Source organism: Rana temporaria, chromosome 2 (assembly GCF_905171775.1).
Source record: "Rana temporaria chromosome 2, aRanTem1.1, whole genome shotgun sequence".
NCBI classification, from domain to species: Eukaryota; Metazoa; Chordata; class Amphibia; order Anura; family Ranidae; genus Rana; species Rana temporaria.
In genome coordinates this window covers 383,724,216-383,746,713 of record NC_053490.1, presented here as the reverse complement: position 1 = coordinate 383,746,713, position 22,498 = coordinate 383,724,216, and the positions used below count along the sequence as shown (strand labels likewise).

Sequence of the window (22,498 nt, the reverse complement as noted above, 5' to 3'; positions counted from 1 at the left end):
TACCATCCCTCCTGCAAATATCACAATGTGTATGTCCTGCTCAGAATACTCCCTCTGTGTGCCCTGGTGCCAGGATGAATTATCACGCATGCATGGAAGTTATGTCCATCTGGGCTGGCCAATTAAGATGGCTACAGATGCTGAACCCAGAAGACTGGGCATTAGTAAAAGAGTTTGCTGGCATTAGAAAGGAAGGAAAGCATAGGCAGCTTTAGGCTGGGTACACATGGGCTGAAAACGGCAAAAATTGGCCGTCTTTTTCCTTGTGCGTAAAGCTCCCTGTCTAACATAAGCCGGCCTCATGACCGTCTCCTGTCTAACAAGCATGCTGAAAAAAAAAAAAAAAAAAAAAACAGCATCCAATCAGCACTCACAGCCAATGGCTACAAGCGCTGATCAGTGTGTTCTGGTAGGGGGCCAGTACATGCGTTAGTACGGTGATCAGTACTTTGTTTTCGTTCAGCCCACTGGAAGAAAGAAAAAAAAAAAAAACACACCACACCCTTAGGCCCCTTTCACACAGGGCGGATCAGTAATGATCCGCCCCGTGAACCTCCGCTTGCTCAGCGGGGATCGCTCTGTTGACCCCGCTGAGCCGGCGGATGACAGGGCGGTCCCCGCACACTGTGCAGGGACCGTCCTGTCTTTTCTCCGCTCTCCCCTATAGGGGGGGGGGGGGAGAAATCGGATGAACACAGCCCGTCTGTACGTGTTCACCCGATCCGCCAGACGGATGGAAAAGTAGGTTTTTCCTCCGTCACACTTTGGCGGATCAGAGCGGGCCGGATGTCAGCGGGCATGTCACCGCTGACATCCGCGGCTCCATAGAGGAGCACGGAGCGCCCCTTCAGGTCCGCCTAAAAAACTGTTAGGCGGACCTGAACTGGCCGCCCGTGTGAAAGAGCCCTTAGTGTGTACCCAGCTTTACTTTCAGTTTAAATAAGTGCTTAGGTTTTAGGCTACATTCACACTAGAGATTTAGGCCAATGTTTCTTAACTCAAGCACCCCCAACAGGTCATGTTTTCAGGCCTTGCATTATTTTTCAAATGTGATTTGATCAGTTCCACTGCCTTAGTAGTTACCACAGCTGTCTGAGGGAAATCCTAAAAAAAAAAAAAAAAAAAAAAAAAAACCAACAACAACAACACACACACACACACACACACAAGTTGAGAAACACTGTTTAAGGGCATCCGGAAGCTACAGGGGCAGCATCTACCCCATGCCGCCCCAACTGCCAAGAGCCTGTCAAAATCTGACAGGCTGAAATATGTGCCAGCTTGATGCTATACCGAGTGTACTGGGCGTATACAGGAATTCAGCAGCGGGGTAGATGCTGCATCTGTGCCTCCCAGGCACCCGCAAATATCAAAGTGTAATGCCCATATGCCCAAGTGCTAGTGTGCATGAGACCTTATGACTCACACAGGTATACTTATACACACACATCTGTGAAAAGGGCTAACCACTCATTCACACGGGTATACATATGCCTACATCCGTGCAAAGTGCCAACCACTCACACAGGTACACATATGCGTACATCCGTGCAAAGTGCCAACCACTCACACAGGTACACATATGCGTACATCCGTGCAAAGTGCCAACCACTCACACAGGTACACATATGCGTACATCCGTGCAAAGTGCCAACCACTCACACAGGTACACATATGCGTACATCCGTGCAAAGTGCCAACCACTCACACAGGTACACATATGCGTACATCCGTGCAAAGTGCCAACCACTCACACAGGTACACATATGCGTACATCCATGCAAAGTGCCAACCACTCACACAGGTACACATATGCGTACATCCTTGCAAAGTGCCAACCACTCATACAGGTATACCTAAGCGTACATCCCTGCAAAGGGACAGCTTTTGTGTATCCGCATGCAGACAGTCCCCTCCAAGTCTATTGGAATGCAGCGGCTGCATGGACACAACCACTGGCCGAAATATCGGAATCTATTGGCACCAAAAAATAAATAAATGATATCGGTCGATCCTTACTATGTATGGAACACCTGTGCATCCCATGCGGGTGAAGACAGCCTTTTGCATGGATGCACCCACAAGCACACCTGTTTGAATGAGGCCTAGGACTAAGCTATCAATTTTGTTGGTGAAAGTTTTGCACCCACATACAAAACGTGGTGCTTTAAAAAAAAATGTGCCATCAACTAAACAGCACCCCCACGCAATGAAAAAAAGGGTGCGGTTCCCCCACAGACAGGCGCCAAAGCAACAAGTAGTTTTTGTGCATCCGCATAAAAAAATGGGGGGTGGCACAGGAGAACACGGGCACAGCAGCCCATTCAAATGAAAGAGCTGCTGTGCCCAAGAAAACATGGCACACAAAACCACACTAATGTGAACCCAGCCTTCACTACAATCCCTTGGTATAACAGTAGGCATGACCTTACCAGGGCACACAGCTGCTCCACAGCCTCCAATATGACCTCCTGATGGCCAATGCTCTTCACCCCCAAAGTATCAAGGTGTTGGGGGGACAGATCCAGCAAGTCCTGTCCTGTTATGTCCCATTCTTTGAATGGGTAGTGCTGTACTGAGGGCTCCAGACCTGGAAAGGACACACAAGGCATTAATCAATCAGTGGTGGTGCCTTATTCCTGAAGCACACAGAGCACTCCCATTAGACGACCACCACCACCCACTGCTGCCCAGGTGGTATAAAGTCAGTGCCCTATGGAGCTAGCAGTCACCTCACCCTCATACACGGCTACACAGCCTCCCTCAGGTTCGGGCAATGTACACCCAGCCCGCTCTCACCTTGTAGATAAGCCCTCACGGCGCCCGGACTCCAAGAACAGATAAGTTCCATTGCTGCACTTCCTGGCGGCCCACCCTAGTGACGTCATCCAGGTGAGTTCGTGCATTCCGTCTAGTAGAGCTACGATTGCCTTTCACTCTCAGGGAGGAGGGGCTTGCAGAGGCCCCGCCCCTCCCCGCCGATCTATCGTCCTGTCTGTGTACAGAGACGTCTCCTGCCTGCCACACACGATCGATACCAGAAAGGAATGCCTATAGACTTTACCTGGGAGATGGAATTCCCATAGAGAAGAATGGAAGGCAGCCACACACAGAGCTCTCAGTTCAGTAAAACAAAACTAGGAGTATTAACCACTTCCATACCAGGCACTTACGCACCTTCCCGCCCAAGCCAATTTTCAGCTTTCAGCACTGTCGCACTTTGAATGGCAATTGCGCGGTCATGCTACACTGTACCCAAACAAAATTGGCGTCCTTTTTTCCCCACAAATAGAGATTTCTTTTGGTGGTATTTGATCACCTCTGCGATTTTTTTTTTTGCACAACAACTAAAAAAAGACTGAAAATTTTGAAAAAAAAAATACGTTTTTATTTTTTTCTGTTAATTTTTTTGTAAATAAGTTTTCTCTTTCAATTACGGGCACTGATATGGCGGCACCGATGAGATGGCACTGATGGACATCGATGAGGTAGTACTGATGGGCACAGATGAGGTGGCACTGATTGGCGGCGCTGGTATGCGTCACTGATGGGCACTCATAGGCGGCACTGATGGGCACACATAGGCGGCACTGATGGGCGGCACTGGGCGCTCATAGGCGGCACAGATGGGCGGCACTTATGGGTGGCACTGATGGATACTTATGGGTGGCACAGATGGGCACTAATAGGTGGGCACTGGGCATGGATGGGCACTGTGGGGTGGCACTGATGGACACTGTGGGGTGTCACTGATGGACACTGTGGGGCAGCACTGATTTATCCATGTTGCCAGTCAGTGCCCATTTGTGGGCACTGATTGGCATCTTTTTTATTTTTTAATGCTTTTTTTTTTTTCCTTCCCTGGTGGTCCAGTGTGGCGATCCGAGGGGGGGCTGCGCTGATAAACAATCAGCGCGAACCCCCCCTGTCAGGAGAGCCGCCGATCGGCTCTCCTTTACTCGCGTCTGTCAGACGCAAGTGAGGAAGAGCCATCAACGGCTCTTCCTGTTTACATCGTGATCAGCCGTGATTGGACACGGCTGATCACGTGGTAAAGAGCTTCTGCCGGAGGCTCTTTACCGAGATCGGAGATGCAGGGTGTCAGACTGACACCCCGCATCACCGATCGCTGCGCTGCGTGACCCCACGCAGCATGAAATTCTGCAGGACGTCCATAGATTTTAGAACCACTTCCCGGACGTAAATCCCCTATGGACCGGGCGGGAAGTCGTTAAACACAAAAGCAAACATTTATTATATTGCAGCTTCCCAATTACTACATTTATTTTATTTTTTAGGCTTTTTTTCATTTCGTTTCATCTGTCGATCCAGCCTGGAAGTCTGTTGTTTTTCAACAGAACAAGCTCTCTTGCAGATGTAGCAGTTAGAGGGATGACAAGATCCATCTACCGCTGGCAGGGGTGCTTACAATGATCAGCTTTTATTTATTAGTGTAAAACCTTATCCTAAAGGGGGGGGGGACACACAAATGTAACGGATTATACATCAGACAGGAGGCTCATATCTTATGCATTAATCCTTCTTTATTAATGCTCACAGCAGAAGTGTAAAACCTTTAACGAATGTAATAAAAGAAAAAACTGGTAGAACCACACCTCCCAGCAGTCCCATGGCCTAAACCACTCCCATTCCAGTCTCTATAAATGGACTGCTCTCACTAGAATCTTCCTCTTTCTTTCTGCTCACGGCGGAGCATAGATAAGTATACATGGATTATTAGATATTGATATTACTTATATATTTATATTGTATATATTTCTATGTCTTTGTGGTGCGATTTTGAAGAGATCCCATATCTCCTTGTCACCTAAGCTTTCTTCCAAGCTCTTTTATTTTTATGTACTATATCTTACTTTATCCTTAACATTTTTTCTGTGCCCATATATTTTTTCCTTACCTCCGTTCCGCTGACACCGCTGATTGTCAGTTCTGTCAGCGATCTGCGCACCCCTCCCTCTCTTTCCTTTCTCCCATGCGGCGCGCCATCTCGGGCAATCTTCCCCTTCTCTCCATAGGACGAACGTGCGTCGCCAGGTAGGCGGGGCCTCCCCTCACTTCACTTCTGCAGAGCCGCCCCCGCCGTCCTATCGCATCGCGCTCTGGACTTGAGAAACGTGCTCTCTCACACCTTCCAACCAATAGACGCCTGGGGGCCGTAGTCTCGCGAGACTTCGCCCCCAGAGCGCTCTCACTTACAGGCTCTCCTCCCGTCGCGTGTCAGTCGGCGCTGGTGACCGGAGGGAGAGCCTGGTATAGTTTCTGTCACCACATTTCTCCTGGGAATTTAATTCCCATCCTACCCTGTGCCCACATCCTACCGCCCCAGAACCTTTAGATGATACCTGCCATATATATATATACACATTATTTTTCAGACATCTGCAAAATTTCTGTGCATCATTAACCCTTGCACCGCTGTCTCTCTCCTTCATCATCATGACTGAAGAGGGCTCCCCCTCCCCCACAGAGCAAGAACTAATCCTGGAACCTACTCATCTTCTCAGTACTTCCCAATTACAGGACATCATTAACCAGTCTGTCCAAGCAGCACTAGCAGTAACTACCGCTTCTGGGGCTTCTCAATCCAACTACCCCCCTGTGTCCGTACCACCCGGCACAGAACCGGCCACAAAGAAGGGAAAATCTTCCTTTAAAAGGAAGAACGTGGTAACGGTTTATGACTCCCCGGCAGGGGAAGCTAACAATATGCTACGAGCAGATCCTTCCACGGACTGCCACCCCACGCATCCTACAGACCCTTTTCAACCTCTGAGCCTCAGAGAGTCAATAAAAAGGCACGGTTCCGCTAAGAGAGCCAAACCAGACTCTTACATCATAGAGTCAGACGACGATTCATCCGCCGAGTCGGATAAATCACAGGTCTCAGGGTCCGATGATTATTATGAGGAAGAGGATGCGGGGGCTTCGGCAATCCTCCCGGATGCCAACCCTGACAAACAGGACAAAGACATATTAGACGCCACTGGGGAACCTCTTTTCAATCCTGACACTATCTCACATCCCCGCTCAGGGGACTGGTCTCCCCTGCCCCATGTGTCCCAGTATGTAGAGCTCTGGGCACGGAGACAATTGGATAAATCCAATCGCAACAAACTCAGAGCGGAGTGCCCCCGCCCGCATATCCCTATGAAAGCGGTTGCCACACCTACAGTGGATCCTATACTGATGAAATACCTGATTAAAACAGGAAAGATGCCTAAGAAAGGGATCGATCGGTCCTTCAATAATATCCAGGATCGTATCCTGGACCTGTTTGGCCCCCTGACAAAAATTCTGAATCTGGCGGAACAATCCGCAACAACTGGCCAAGGGGTTGACTTAAATCAACTGCGCGGTTGGGCCCAAAGAGCCATATGCCTTACGGGCAACGCCAACACCGCCTGTTCAGTCGAGCGCAGACGCTCAATTCTCATGCGCCTCGACCCGCAACTGGCCCACTTAGCAGAGTCCGAGCCAGGCCCCTCGGCAGAGGGCATGCTTTTTGGTGAGTCCTTAATAAAGGACATTAATAAATTTGTTGGAATGTTCAACAGCCTGGACAAGGCTCAAACATCTCTGAAGAAAACCAATAATACCAGAGTTTTTCCCCGGGCCGGCAGAAACAGGGGCCGTTCTGCCGGCCGATACAACACGGGCAGACCCTTCCAGAGGTCTTCTGCCCAAACACACTATAACCAGGCTCCCGCCCACTATACCACCACCGCGCAACCGGCACCATTCTTCCCCCCCCGTGGAAGACCCTGGAGAGGACGCGGCCAAAGAGGATACCCTCGTTCACGCCCGTATTCCGGTGAGTACCATTCTCATTCCCTTTCCCCTCATACCGGTGGGAGGCCGCCTAATGTTTTTTACGCACGCCTGGTCTGCGATTACGGCAGATCCCTGGGTTCTGAACACGGTAACGGGTTTCCAGATAGACCTGGTCTCTCCACCGACTCTGGGGATAATACCTCCCCCTATCCATTTTTCAGAACAAAATGTGACCCTTATAGACACCGAACTTCGAGAATTGTTAGCCAAACATGCGGTCACCGAAGTCATCACCCCTTCCCCGGGTTTCCTCAGCAATCTCTTCCTGGTCAAGAAGAAGGGGGGGGGTTATCGCCCGGTCATAAATCTCCGAGACTTGAACCAACATGTCGCCTATCGGCATTTCAAAATGGAAGGCATCCACTGCCTCCGGGACCTACTCACCCCAAGGGACTGGTTGGTGAAGGTAGACCTGAAGGACGCCTACCTCACAGTTCCCATGCACCCAGAGTCTCAGCACCTCCTCCGCTTCAGATGGTGGGGTCGCATCTGGCAGTTTACGTGCCTACCGTTCGGCCTGTCCTCAGCCCCGTGGTGCTTTACCAAGCTCCTGAAACCGGTCGTGGCAGCTCTGAGGAGCAGGGGAGTTCGTCTGATCATTTATCTGGACGACCTCCTCATAATGACTTATTCCAGAAATCTGGCGTATCGTCACATGAACTGGACCATCGACCTGTTACAAAGCCTGGGCTTTGTAATCAACCGAGAAAAATCGGTTCTCGTCCCTGCACAGGAGATGGAATTCCTGGGTTTCTCTATAGACACCCAACTCGCTATCCTGCGACTCCCCAGCGAGAAATTGGCTCTAATCCGGAAAGAGATCAGGGCGGTTCTGCGCAAGGGCTTCTTATCCCTACGCATTCTAGCACGCATAGTCGGCCTACTAGCTGCATCCATACAGGCCATCTTCCCGGCTCCCTTACATTACAGGGCCCTACAGAGGTTAAAAATCTTACACCTGCGACGGGGCCTCCGCTACGCGGACGAAGTGTCCATATCCCCAGAAGCTCAGGTCGAGTTACGCTGGTGGCTCCGCCACGCCACCGAGTGGAACGGCCGGACAATTTTCAATGCACAACCAGATGTTGTCATCGAGTCGGACGCGAGCCGACATGGCTGGGGCGCCCGCTTGGGGCTACTGTCCACAGGAGGGATCTGGTCCAGGGAGGAATCCCTGTTACATATCAACGCTTTGGAACTCTCAGCGGCTCTGTTCGCCATTCAGAGTTTCCTGACAACACGGACCAACTGTTGCGTATTATTACGCATGGACAATATTTCAGCGGTTCAATACATCAACCGCCTGGGAGGTACCAGATCCAAGATTCTAGCGGACATCTCCGCGGAGATCTGGCATTTCTGTCTGTCTCGAGACATCTCTCTGCTAGCGGAATACATCCCGGGGGTCTCCAACACAGTAGCAGACTGGAACTCTCGATATCTGGTGGATTCCAGCGACTGGGGCTTGGACCGTTCGGTTTTCACCCAGATAAATTTACTTTGGGGACCTTTGGGCATAGACCTTTTCGCCTCCCGCCTCAATCACCAACTGCCCCACTTCTTCAGTTGGAGACCGGACCCAGGGTCCTCGGCAGTGGACGCTTTTCGCCACTCCTGGACAGGGGGCACACATTATGTGTTTCCCCCCTTCTCAATGATCCCCAGGGTCCTTCGGCAAATCGCCAATCAGGGAGCAACGGTGGTTCTGATCACACCGTGGTGGCCGGCTCAACCTTGGTTCCCTCTACTGCTGGACTCGATCGTCGACCACCCCAGAGTCCTTCCCCAGTTCCCTCGGATTCTGTTACACCCGACCAAGGGCATTCATCCCTTAGTGGAAGAAGGCAACCTACTGCTCCTAGCATGGCTGGTCTCTGGATGCCAGACCCGGGTGACGGCCTTTCAAGCTCGGCTAGAGATCTCCTCGCCATGGCCTGGGCCCCGGGGACTCGGTCGGCATACCGATCAGCCTGGCTGCTTTGGGTACGTTGGTGCGACCAACGGCAAGCTGATCCCTTGCATGCCCCTATAACCATCATTGCGAACTACTTAGCGGAGTCTTTTGCCTCTGGCAAGGCTTACAGTTCCATCAATGTTTACAGGTCGGCCATATCGGCCTATCACTATCCAGTGGATTCTAGGCCTGTCGGCAAACACCCCCTGATCTGCAGACTCCTGCGAGGTATCAGGTTCAAACGACCCCCGCGGCCTAAGTATCAGTCCACTTGGGACGTTTCCAGGGTCCTTGCCATGCTCTCGAGCTGGGAAGACAATGAGTCACTGTCTCTTAAGTTGCTGTCATTCAAACTTACCATCCTGCTTTGTTTGATTTCTATAAAGCGCGTTTCCGACGTTAGAGCCTTGGACATCTCTAGGCGACAATTTTCACCCCAAGGCGTCAAGTTCACGATAGTCCGCAGGACAAAGACCGGCCTACATTCGGTCTTTTATCCCTTCTTCCCTTCACATCCACGACTCTGTGTGGTTAGATGCCTACAAGCATACGAAGCTAGCACCGTGGATCTACGTAGTCCGGATTCCTCCCAACTATTAGTTTCTTACGTCAGACCTCATCATCCGGTCACAACCGCCACTCTAGCGCGCTGGGTTAGGTCCACCATGGCGTTGGCGGGTATAGACATCACGCTGTTCGGAGCACATTCGGCCAGAGGGGCCATGGCTACCAAGGTGATGGCGACCGGAGGCTCACTCTCTGAGCTGTTAATGGCGGCTGATTGGTCTTCTGAATCAGTCTTCCGTTTTTTCTATTTCAGACCGGAGGATCATGTTGCCATGTCTGTTTTATGATGTTTGATTGCTATGTAATGTTTTGACTTTTCTTTGGTATATATTTATGCTGTGTTAGCTTTGAACTTGCATAAGATATGAGCCTCCTGTCTGATGTATAATTCGAGATTTTCCTAGCTTGTGACGGAAAATATTGATTATATGAAGACAGGAGGCGAGTATCTTCCCTCCCTTCCCAACCCTTTCATGTTTTGGGTCTTCTATTTCAGGCTACTGATTTTCGTTTACCCGGAGTCGTTCGTTCGGTTGACCTATGGTTAGGGTGATGTTCCCCTGTTCGGTTCAATCAACAAGTACTGTGAGTCGACACAGTCGGGTCCTGCGACATTCCTCCTTTGAAGGTCTTCGGTTACAAATCGCGGGCTGGCTGGCCGAGGAGTCGGTAATCGGAGAATAAGAAACGACACCTCCTATTCACGCAAGAAAGAGGAAGATTCTAGTGAGAGCAGTCCATTTATAGAGACTGGAATGGGAGTGGTTTAGGCCATGGGACTGCTGGGAGGTGTGGTTCTACCAGTTTTTTCTTTTATTACATTCGTTAAAGGTTTTACACTTCTGCTGTGAGCATTAATAAAGAAGGATTAATGCATAAGATACTCGCCTCCTGTCTTCATATAATCAATATTTTCCGTCACAAGCTAGGAAAATCTCGAATTATAAAGCTGGAGCTGTGAGCTGGAGTCAGGTTTACAGACCATCAGTAAATTCTGTCTGCCCTCATGTCGTAAAGAACTGCGCACACTGTTGGCAGAGGTGGTGCTACAACTAGGCAAACTAGGCAGCTGCCTAGGGCGCCCATGCCAAAGGTGTTCCTACTCTCTTCTCTCTGCAGCAAGCAACAAAGTCTCAGCATCAGCAGGCAGCCGCTGCTTCATTCGCACAAAGTGTCAGAGGCGCAGTGGCGGCGGAGTATGGCTTCTCTTTCCCGGCTCCCGAATGAGTAAAAGCAAGCAAACATTCATTGATGGGCGCTGGTGAGGCTGTATTGATGGGCGGTGGTGAGACTGTATTGATGGGCGCTGGTGAGACTGTATTGATGTGCGCTGGTGAGACTGTATTGATGGGCGCTGGTGAGACTGTATTGATGGGCGCTGGTGAGACTGTATTGATGGGCGCTGGTGAGACTGTATTGATGGGCACTGGTGAGACTGTATTGATGGGCGCTGGTGAGACTGTATTGATGGGCGCTGGTGGGCTGCATTTGATGGGCGCTGATGAGGCTGCATTGATGGTTTCTGATGAGGCTGCATATGATGCGCGCTGGTTAGGCTGCATTTGATGGGCACTGGTGAGGCTGCATTTGATGGGCGTTGGTGAGGCTGCATATGATGGGCGCTGGTGAGGCTGCATTTGATGGGCACTGGTGAGGCTGCATTTGATGGGCGTTGGTGAGGCTGCATATGATGGGCGCTGGTGGTGAGGCTGCATTTGATGGGTGCTGGTGAGGCTGCATTGATGGGCACTGGTTAGGCTGCATTTGATGGGCACTGGTGAGGCTGCATTTGATGGGCGTTGGTGAGGCTGCATTGATGGGCGCTGGTGAGGCTGCATTGATGTATGCTGGTGAGGCTGCATTGATGTATGCTGGTGAGGCTGCATTGATGGGTGCTGGTGAGGCTGCATTGATGGGCGCTGGTGAGGCTGCATTGATGGGTGCTGGTAAGGCTGCATTGATGGGTGCTGGTGAGGCTGCATTTGATGTATGCTGGTGAGGCTGGATTGATGGGCGCTGGTAGGCTGAATTTGATGGGTGCTGGTGAGGCTGCATTGATGGGCGCTGGTGAGGCTGCATTTGATGGGCGCTGGTGAGGCTGCATTTGATGGGCGCTTGTGAGGCTGTATTTGATGGGCGCTGGTGGCACTCCCCCATGTTGAGGGCATGCGGCATGGTACGGCTCAGAAGGGGGGGCGCTCGCTCGTCCCCACCCCCATTCCTGTCCGGCCAGGTGGCGTGCTCTGATAAGGGTTTGGTATGGATCTTGGGGGAGCCCCCACACCTTTTTTTCGGCGTAGGTTTTCCCCCTTACGATCCGTACCAAACCTAAGGGCCTGATATGCTCCTGAAGGGGAACCTACGCCGTTTTTTTATTTTATTTGGCGTGGAGTTCCCCTTCATGGTCAGCGTAAGCTGAAAACGATTCGGGCATTCACGTGCGCCGCTTCAAGCCACGCAAAGGCAGCTACTCCGCTTGATATTTACCAATATTTTGCCGGCGTAGTGAAGCGGCGTGCGTAATTGCTCGAAATTCCCGCTCGCGCATGCGCAGTACAGAAATAAACCTCCCGCAGGTTTAAATGTACTTGCCGGCGTAGCGGGTCGTTTTCACAAAAATCACTTTCACTTTCAATTCGCCCCGTAAATGTTAAACAAACACATGTCACTACACTTCCCCTCCCCCCCCCCCCCTAATAAACTCCCGCCCAAACACTTTCTTTTTACATTTCTAAATGCCGTGCGCCAGGTCCATAGAGGCGCACCATGCGCCCCCTCCTGGGCGCACTCTGCATTATAGTAAATAAGGAATTGTGCTGCTTTAGCAGCGCATTCCTTTAGTAAATGACAAAATGGCTGTTGCTCCAGTATTTTCTCCATGAATCATGGAGCAAAGGCTTGGTAAATCAGCCCCACTGAGTTGTTTGCCTTATTACCCCAAGGTGGTGCAAAGACGGGGAGAGCCGTATGTAAACACGGCTTCCCCGTTCTTCACTGTGGCGGCTGCATAAATCGTGTCATCCCTTTTATAGGGAGACACAATCGATGACGTCACACCTACAGCCACACCCCCCTACAGTTGTAAACACACTTCAGGTCACACATAACTCCTACAGCGCCCCCTGTGTTTAACTCCCAAACTGCAACTGTCATTTCCACAATAAACAATGCATTTTAAATGCATTTTTTGCTGTGAAAATGACAATGGTCCCAAAAATGTGTCAAAATTGTCCGAAGTGTCCCCCATAATGTCGCAGTCACGAAAAAAAATCGCTGATCGCCGCCATTAGTAGTAAAAAAAAATAATAATAATAAAAATGCAATAAAACTATCCCCTATTTTGTAAACACTATAAATTTTGCGCAAACCAACCGATAAACGCTTATTGCGATTTTTTTTACCAAAAATAGGTAGAAGAATTCGGCCTAAACCGAGGAAAACAATTTTTTTTATATATATTTTTGGGGGATATTTATTATAGCAAAAAGTAAAAAATATAGATTTTTTTTCAAAATTGTCGCTCTATTTTTGTTTATAGAGCAAAAAATAAAAACCGCAGATGTGATCAAATACCACCAGAAGAAAGCTCTATTTATGGGGAAAAAAGGACACAAATTTTGTTTGGGAGCCACGTCGCACGACCGCGCAATTGTCAGTTGAAGCGACACAGTGCCGAATCGCAAAAAGGGGCAAGGTCCTTTAGCTGCATTTTGGTCCGGGTCTTAAGTGGTTAATGTAAATTAATATTAGTGTTTCCCTTCCATAGTAGGAAAACAGTAATTTTAATATACATTTTCATGCTGAGGCCAAGGCATATACACTATATTGCCAAAAGCAAGGTCCATAAAGACATGGATGTGCAAGTTTGGGGTGGAGGAACTTGACTGGCCTGCACGGAGTCCTGACCTCAACCCAATAGAACAGCTTTGGAATGAATTTAAGCAGAGACTGCGAGCCAGGCTTTCTCATCCAACATCAGTTCCTGACCTCACAAATACACTTCTGGAAGAATGGTCAAACATTCCCATAGACACACTCCTAAACCTTGTGGACAGCCTTCCCAGAAAAGTTGAAGCTGTTATAGCTGCAAAAGGTGGGCCAACTCAATATTGAACCCTACGGACTAAGACTGGGAGGCCATTAAAGCTCATGGGCGTGTAAAGGCAGGCGTCCCAATACTTTTGGTAATGTAGTGTACATTGTAATACAATGCCTGGGAAGTTTTCCCTGTTTATTCAGCAACACCTGAATATTTATTATCTTTGCTTCACTGGTTTTACTTCTAGCAGGGATTAAGGGTGGGAAAAATTGGAACCTGCAGTGATGACAAAGTATTGATTTTAGAGTCTGCTACAAGAAAAGCATGTCTTTGTATAAAAGCTTAATTAAATCTGAGCACCACCGATTTACAGTACAGACAGGTAGAAGTCAGAGGTAGTCATTATTAAACAAGTAAGTATCCAACCTACTGCACTCTCCTGGAAGTGGACTTGTAGCTAGATTCAGGTAGCCGGGCGCATCTTTGAGGCGGCGTAGCGTATCGTATTTACGCCGCCGTAAGTCAGAGAGGCAAGTGCTGTATTCACAAAGCACTTGCCTCCTAAGTTACGGCGGCGTAGCGTAAATGGTGCCAGCGTAAGCACGCCTAATTCAAATGAGGATGAGGGGGCGTGTTTTATGTAAATGATTGGTGACCCGACGTGATTGACGTTTTTTACGAACGGCGCATGCGCCGTCCGTGTACATATCCCAGTGTGCATTGCTTCAAAGTACGCCGCAAGGACGTATTGGTTTCCATGTGAACGTAAATTACGTCCAGCCCCCTTCACGGACGACTTACGCAAACGACGTAAAAATTGAAAATTTCGACGGCCATGCTTAACATTGACTAGGCCAGCTATTTGTTCGACTAACTTTACGCCGGAAAAAGCCATATGTAAACGAAGTAAAAAAAATGCGCCGGGCGCACGTACGTTTCTGAATCGGCGTATCTAGTAATTTGCATATTCTACGCCAAACTCAACGGAAGTGCCACCTAGCGGGCAACGTAAATATTGCACCCTAAGATACGACGGCGTAGGAGACTTACGCCGCTCGTATCTTAGCCTAATTTAAGCGTATCTGGTTTCCAGAATACGCTTAAATTTAGGACGGCGTAGATTCAGAGTTACGTCGGCGTATCTACTGATACACCGGCATAAAGCTATCTGAATCCAGCTATTGATCTTTTCCTCCTGTATGAAGAAGAGGACATTATCAAAGTGCTATACACGCACCATTGCCAATTTAAAGCAAGTATTTGCATAGGCCCCCAGCACTCATGTCAAGGACTGGCAAATAATCCCTGGGACTTTTTAGCAATCTATCCAACTATGTTCATTCATAGTCATAATATCTAATTATAGAGATTTTGCTTCATGTTAGAGCTGCCTCCTGATTGGTTATCTGAAGACTGATGAAGGAATAATCAAGCAGCAGCAGAAGAGGCTTAACCACTTCCTTACTGGGCACTTAAACCCCTTCCTGACCAGAGGACTTTTTGCGATTCGGCACTGCGTCGCTTTAACTGACAATTGCGCGGTCGTGCGATGTGGCTCCCAAACAAAATTAACGTCCTTTTTTACCCACAAATAGAGCTTTCTTTTGGTGGTATTTGATCACCTCTGCGGTTTTTATTTTTTGCGCTATAAACAAAAATAGAGCGACAATTTTGAAAAAAAAAAAAATATTTTTACTTGTTGCTATAATAAATAGCTCAATTTTTTTTTTTTACGTTTTTTTTTTATCCTCAGTCTAGGCCGATACGTATTCTACATATTTTTAGTAAAAAAAAAAGAAAATCGCAATAAGCGACTGGTTTGCGCAAAAGTTATAGCGCCTACAAAATAAGGGACAGAATTATTATTATTATTTTTTTTTTTTTTACTAGAAATGGCGGCGATCTGCGATTTTTATTGGGACTGCGACGTTATGGCGGACACATCGGACACTTTTGACACATTTTTGGTGCCATTCACATTTATACTGCAATCAGTGCTATAAATATGCACTAATTACTGTATAATTTTTTTTTTTACTAGAAATGGCGGCGATCTGCGATTTTTATTGGGACTGCAACGTTATGGCGGACACATCGGACACTTTTGACACATTTTTGGCACCATTCACATTTATACTGCAATCAGTGCTATAAATATGCACTAATTACTGTATACATTTTTTTTTTTACTAGAAATGGCGGCGATCTGCGATTTTTATTGGGACTGCGACGTTATGGCGGACACATCGGACACTTTTGACACATTTTTGGCGCCATTCACATTTATACTGCAATCAGTGCTATAAATATGCACTAATTACTGTATAAATGTGACTGGCAGGGAAGGGGTTAACACTAGGGGGTGAGGAAGGGGTTAAATGTGTATCCTGGGTGTGTTCTAACTGTGGGGGAAGGGGGGTGACTGGGGGGGGTGACCGATCTGTGTCTCTATGTACAAGAGACACAGATCCGTCTCCTCTCTCCCCTGACAGCACCGCTGTCTGCGAGAGCCGGGAATGAGAGATGATCTCATATGTAAACATATGAGATCGTCTCTCATTGGCCGCACAGATCGCCTAGGAAACGGCCGCTCCGATTGGCCGTTCACGGCGATCTGTGACTGGCTGTGTCCAAGGGACACGGCCAGCACAGCAGTTCCCCGCTGCGCGCTCGGGAGCGCGCGCGGGGAACGCGAAAAGGGGCGGCCGTAAAAACAGGGCCTCCCAGAGAAGTAGAGCCACCCTGCGGCCGTACAAAGTCGTACGGCCGTCGGGAAGTGGTTAAAGGGTCACTAAAGGAAAACATTTTTTTTTGCTGAAATGACTGTTTATTGGGTATAGAGACATAAAAGTTAACGGATTCCTTTTAAAAATGATTAAAAATTGAATTTAATCTATCATATAATGTGCCTATAGTTTCACTTTCGGCTTTAAAGGTACATACATGAAGTTCCGGGTGAGAGGTGAGTCGGGAAGACTCACAGAACAAAAACAAACAAATCCAGGGCAGTGTTTTGTTTTTAAAATGAATCTGATTGGTTCTGAGGAGTTTTAGACACACAGTAATGACAGCTTAGACCACCGTGAAAATCTCCCAGTACTGTGGTTATAAGGAAACAGGCAACCAGGAAGTGTGGAGATCACAGCAGAATTACAGCTACTTCAAAGCAAAAACGAACAATGAGGACATGAAACCAGTACTGCAGTAAGGTAAAGGAAGCTATTTAGCTAAAAAAAAAAAATTCCTTTAGTGACGCTTTAAGCCTCATACACACAAAATGATTGTTGGCCAACCAAGTGTCTGATTTTGCTCAAAAGGGTGTGTGCCAGGATCTTGTCTTGCATACAAATGGTACACAATTGTCGTCACACAAACACGAACGTAGTGACTTATTACCAGAGCTTTTTTTCTCAGAAAATAGGTGCAGGAACTCAACCACGACCCCGTTCATATTTCAAAAACAGTAGAAGGGTCTTAAAGGGGCATTAAATACCAGGATTGTATTACATACAGAGTGCAGAGTTCAGGGGGGTTACACACAGAGTGCAGAGCTGTCACTTGTAAACACAGAAACCAGACTTCTGTGTTTACAAGTGATTGTGGTGAGCAGGCACCAAAGGGTCTGAGCCAGAGGTGGTGGAACTGAGTTCCCCCAAGTTCCCCCTGAAAAAAAGCCCTGCTTATTACAAGGAATTTCTTGAGCGGCACCCTTTGGGCCCCTTTTGCTAATTTCGTGTTTGGTGAGCATTGATTCCGAGCATGCGTGTTTGTACTTTCGACTTTTGTGTGTGACGGATTTGTGTACTGACGATACGAAAATCAGACGTCAAACCGTTGTCCAACAAAAATTTACTAACATGTTATCCAACATTTTTGGGCCGAAAGTTGGACAACAATTGTCAAAAGGAGTGTACTAACGGTCAGATTTTAGGACATAAGTCTGTCAACAGATAATCCCCTTTCAACAATTATATCGCGTGTACAAGGCTTTAGAAAGCACAGATCCACAAAATAATTAAAGCAAAAGCAGGGAGATGCTTGTCTACAGGTCCTCCTTAGGTGCAGCTTTCTCTCCAGCAATAAGAACAGTGAGAAGCATAGTAGTGAAAATATCAAACCCCATAAGAATAGAAGTCACAGGCACAGTACATTATATAATCGTACACTGCATGTACTGTATGCTGTAGGAACAGTCAGGAGTGCCTGCTTTATGGGTTTGGGGGGCACTGGGCCATAGCCTAGGCTTAAGTCCCTAAAGAGCCACCTACAATTTGCTTAACCCTGTGACCATCGCTATGAAACTCACCCCGGAAAGCAGAGCTCTCAAAACAAAAATGGCAATTTACCTGGAGCCACCGGGCCAGATTCACAGAAGAGATACAACGGCATTTCTCTGAAACGCCGTCGTATCTCTCAGAGTATCTATGCGACTGATTCATAGAATCAGTTACGCATATATAGTCCTTAGATCCGACAGGTGTAATTGTCTTACACCGTCGGATCTTAGGATGCAATACCTCGGCCGCCGCTGGGTGGAGTTCGCGTCGTATTCCTGCGTCGGGTCTGCAAATTAGCGATCCACGAAAGTGCTATTAACATGGTGTAAAATTACTCCACCATGTTAAAGTATGCCCGTCGTTCCCGCGTCGCTTTTGAATTTTTTTTTTTCCGGCGTAAGTACGTTACGCACGTCGCGATTCACAAACACATCGCGCCGCCGTAATTTCGCGCAAAGCACGTCGGGAAAATTGCGAACGGAGCATGCGCAGAACGTCCGGCGCGGGAGCGCACCTAATTTAAATGGTACACGCCCCATTTGAATTGGGCGGGCTTGCGCGGGACGTGTTTACGATACACCGCCGCAAGTTTGCAGGTAAGTGCTTTGTGGATCGGGCACTAACACTGAAAACTTGCGGCGGTGTAACGTAAACGGGTTACGTTACACGGCCGCAATTGTACCTGAATCTGGCCCACCCTCACTGAATCTTCCTGGATAAACTGGTGTTTGCATTTCAAATGGACTGGACTGAGACTAAGGAACTTGACACAAACTTTTTCTGAGGTGTAGGAATCATTTATTGACACTTTAGCAATAACATTTCCAAATGATCCTCAGGTTCCACCGTAATTCCGCTCTGAATTACTTTACCAATGATTTCTTCAGACCCCCATGCTGTTGGCTGTCTACCTCTGGGCAGTCCCTCTGTGGGGGCTTTTATGTTTTTGTGTCCTACAGGATCCACTTTGTTGTACTACTTTACTTCCTTCTTCCCTTTTTGATATCCAATCCCATGTGCTGTACTGGTTTTGTTTTAAAGTAACATTTAGAAAAATGTTTCTTACCCCAAAGCTCAGTTTACCCACTTAGGCCCCTTTATCACGGGCGGACCGTGATAAAGGCTTCCTTTACCTTACTGCAGTCCTGGTTTCATGTCCTCATTGTTCGTTTTTGCTTTGAAGTGGCTGTAATTCTGCTGTGATCTCCACACTTCCTGCTTGTCTGGCTCCTTATGAAAAAACTCATGCGAGCTTCTCACTGTGGTCCATGATCAAGGAGGTGTGATTACTGTGTGTCTAAAACTCCTCAGAACCAATCAGATTCATTTTAAAAACAAACACTGCCCTGTGTTTGTTTGTTTTTGTTCTGTGTGTCTCTGTACTTCACAGAAACATGAAACTAGTTTAAAAACGAAACTAAACTGCAGGCACATTATATGATTGATTTTTATCTATTTTTAAATTATTTTTAAAAGGAATCAGTTAACTATTATGGGCCAGATTCTCAGAAGAGATACGACGGTGTATCTCAGGAAACACCGTTGTATCTCTGTTTTTGGCCCCGGGTATCTATGCGTATGATTCCTAGAATCATTTTTGCATAGATACGGCGTAGATCCGACAGGTGTAAGTCACTTACACCGTCGGATCTTAGATGTAATTCGATGCTGGCCGCTAGGTGGCGTTTACGTTCAGTTCTCATTTGACTATGCAAATGAGCCTGATACGCCGATTCCCTAACGAATTTGCGCCGCGTCGTCGTTTACGTTGTTTCCGTAAGCGGAAGGTTACCCCTGCTATATGAGGGGTAACCTTACGCCAGTCCGCCGTATGCCATGTTAAGTATGGCGTCGGGTCAGCGTTGTCTTTTTCCGTCGGTTACGTCGTTTTACTAAGTCGTCCGCGAATACGACTTTACGTCAATGACGCTCACCTCGGCGTCATTAACGTTTTCCGTTGTGAGCTGGAGTATGCGCACTGGGCTATTTTTCCGCCCGGCGCATGCGCAGTTCGATCAGCACGGGGGCGCGCTTAATTTGAATACAAGCCGCCCCCTTTGAATTACGCGGCCATACGCCAGGCCATTTACACTACGCCGCCGCAAATTACGGAGCAAGTGCTTGGAGAATACAGCACTTGCTCCAGTAAGTTGCGGTGGCGTGGTGTAAATGGCTTACACTACGCCGCCGATTCTATGAGAATCTGGCCCTATGTCTCTGTTAACAGTCATTTCAGCAAAAAACATTTTTTTCCTTGACTGCTCCTTTAATGATCGCCCGTCTGCATTGTGGACGCAGTAGGCAAAGCAGGGATGGGAAACAGAGATCATTAGTAAAAAGCAGCAGAATTTACACACATTAAACATAGTTAGGCACATATTTAACCCCTTTAACACTCCCTAGATGTTAACCCTTTTTCAGCCTGTGTCATTAATACAGTGACCGTGTATATTTTTAGCCTTAATCACAGTAATAACAGCACTTTTAAGCAAAAACATCTAGCAGAATACATTTTGCCAAAAATGTATGGAGAAATGTTTTTATTTGTATCGCAAAAAAAAAAGAACCCAGTGGTGATCAAATACTACCAAAAAAACTCTATTCGTGTAAAAAAATGATATCAGTCTTGTTTGGGTACAGTGTTGCATGACTGCTCAATTGCCAGTTAAAGCGGAGGTTCACCCTAAAAACTATTTTCTAACATTACATTGAGCTGACTCTCGACAGTGACAGTATGCCGTTTTTTTTTTTTTTTGCTGTACATTCCTCGTACATCTATTTTCTTCCCTGGCTTCCGGGTAGTGAATCCCGCGGGAGTGGGCATTCCTATCCAGCAGGTGATGACAAAAACTACCTCCCCCCGTCGCATAAGGAGCGCCTTCGGCTTCAGAAGATTTTACCCCCCTTCATGACCAGGCCATTTTTTGCTATTTGTAGCAGTGTGCCACTTTAAAGCTGAGGTTCACCCTAAAACATTTTTCTACCTTTACATTGTGCTCGCTTGCAACAATGACAGTATGCGTTTTTTTTTTTGCTCTACATACCTTCGTACAGTTATTTTTCCCCACGGCTTCTGGTTAGTGAATCACAAGTTGCCGAAAGAAGCCGAACGGCGGTACGCAGGCGCCGTATAGCTCCGACTCGCCGTTCGGCTTCTTTCGGCAACTTGTGACACTCAGTGCCGGCCCAAGACATTGTGCTGCCTGGGACCAAGAATGAAATTCTGCCCCCCCCCCAGAAAAAAAATCACGCCAACCAAGGCCCCCACATTCATTATTTTATATCATGATAACTAAAGGGGACCCGTCATGGCTCTATGCATGTATAAAGATGTATAAAGAGGACCTGTCATTGCTCTATACATGTATAGGAGTATAAAGAGGACCTGTCATGGCTCTATACATGTATATAGAGGACCTGTCATTGCTCTTTACATGTAAAGGAATATCAAGAGGACCTGTCATGGCTCTATAAATGTATATAGGACTATAAAGAGTACTTGTCATGGCTCTATACATGTATAAAGAAGTATAAAGAGGACCTGTCATGGCTCTATACATGTATATAGAGGACCTGTCGAGACTCTTTACATGTAAAGGAATATAAAGAGGACCTGCCATGGCTCTATGGATCAGGATCAGTATGCTGCCCCCCTAAAAGTGCTGCCTGGTACCCATGGTACCACCCGGTCCCATCATAGGGCCGGCCCTGCCTTTTCCTTCGATTTCCCTTCTAAATGTTTTTTTTCTTTGTCTGAAATTATCACTCTCTGTTTCTCCTCAGTAAGCTTTCCACCATCATCCGAGCTGTTCTGGCTGGGGGTTAGTCAGCGTGCTCACCCCCCTCCCTTGGGACTACATCCCTGCGGGGAGATGCTGTAGTTCCAAGAGAGGGGGTGAGCACCCTGACTAACCCCCAGCCAGAACGGCTCGGATTATGGGGGCAAGCTTACTGAGGAGGAACCGGAAGTGAGAAATTCAGACAAAGAAAAAAAAACATTTAGAAGGGAAATCAAAGGAAAAGGTAAGTAAACCAACAATGCACTAGCTTAAAGGAACCTATTTAGAAAATAAAAAAACAAACCTTTACAACCCCTTTAAGCTCCAAGATCCATATGCTGTTGACCTGTATTGTGACAAATGCTGAATCAAGTAACAATCAACAGCATATCCCGTCTGTCACAGATGCTTGTGCTTATTCAAAATGACGAAAGTGGGCATTGACTGCCACTAATGTAGCTCATGTTTGTACACGTCACAAGCAATGTATTATTATACTTGCGACAAGATTCAGCATGAATAAGCTGCCTATGTTTATTATACGTTGAACATTCATAACCACAGAGCCTTTTCACTTTCCTTCTAGCAGCAGCCTGATAGAGCCGAGTCTGGTAGATATTAAAGGCTTACAAAGTCACCTACCCATTAACATCTCATGATACTCACTGCACCAGATTGAAATAACAAAACAACAGCAACATCTCTTTTACAGATTAAAGAATTAATGTACCATCCCAACATCACCATAGTATACTTTCTCATTGTATACTTTTCATTGTACATCTTTTTTTTTAATTGTATTCCTTTATCATTTTTACTCTTGTATTATACCAGGGGTGTCCAAACTTTGTTCAAAGAGGACCAGATTTGATGAAGTGAAAATGTGTGAGGGCCAACGATTTTGCCTGACATTCTTTGAACCATTAAAATTTGGTATAAGTGTGTTTGTCCAAACACGCCCAACAAGAATTATCTTGCCTTTGTGGCTGTGTGTGGTAAAGAAATGAGCTTGGGCGTGTTATTTGGATAT

The 22,498-nt window shown here is 47.3% G+C and overlaps 1 protein-coding gene across 3 annotated transcripts in view; it reads right to left on the bottom strand.

Annotated features, from left to right (window-relative positions):
- CNKSR1 (connector enhancer of kinase suppressor of Ras 1) overlaps positions 1–2,921 on the bottom strand; it is an 82,803-nt gene extending 79,882 nt beyond the window's left edge. For all 3 annotated transcript variants that reach the window (XM_040337909.1, XM_040337910.1, XM_040337911.1), the window contains exons 1-2: positions 2,800–2,921; positions 2,433–2,590 (exon numbers count right to left, since the gene is read on the bottom strand). In XM_040337909.1, coding sequence (XP_040193843.1) covers positions 2,433–2,590; positions 2,800–2,851 — 210 coding nt within the window. In that variant the 5' untranslated portion in view covers positions 2,852–2,921. The remainder of the gene's footprint in view (positions 1–2,432; positions 2,591–2,799) is intronic.
- Positions 2,922–22,498: the final 19,577 nt, after the last annotated feature.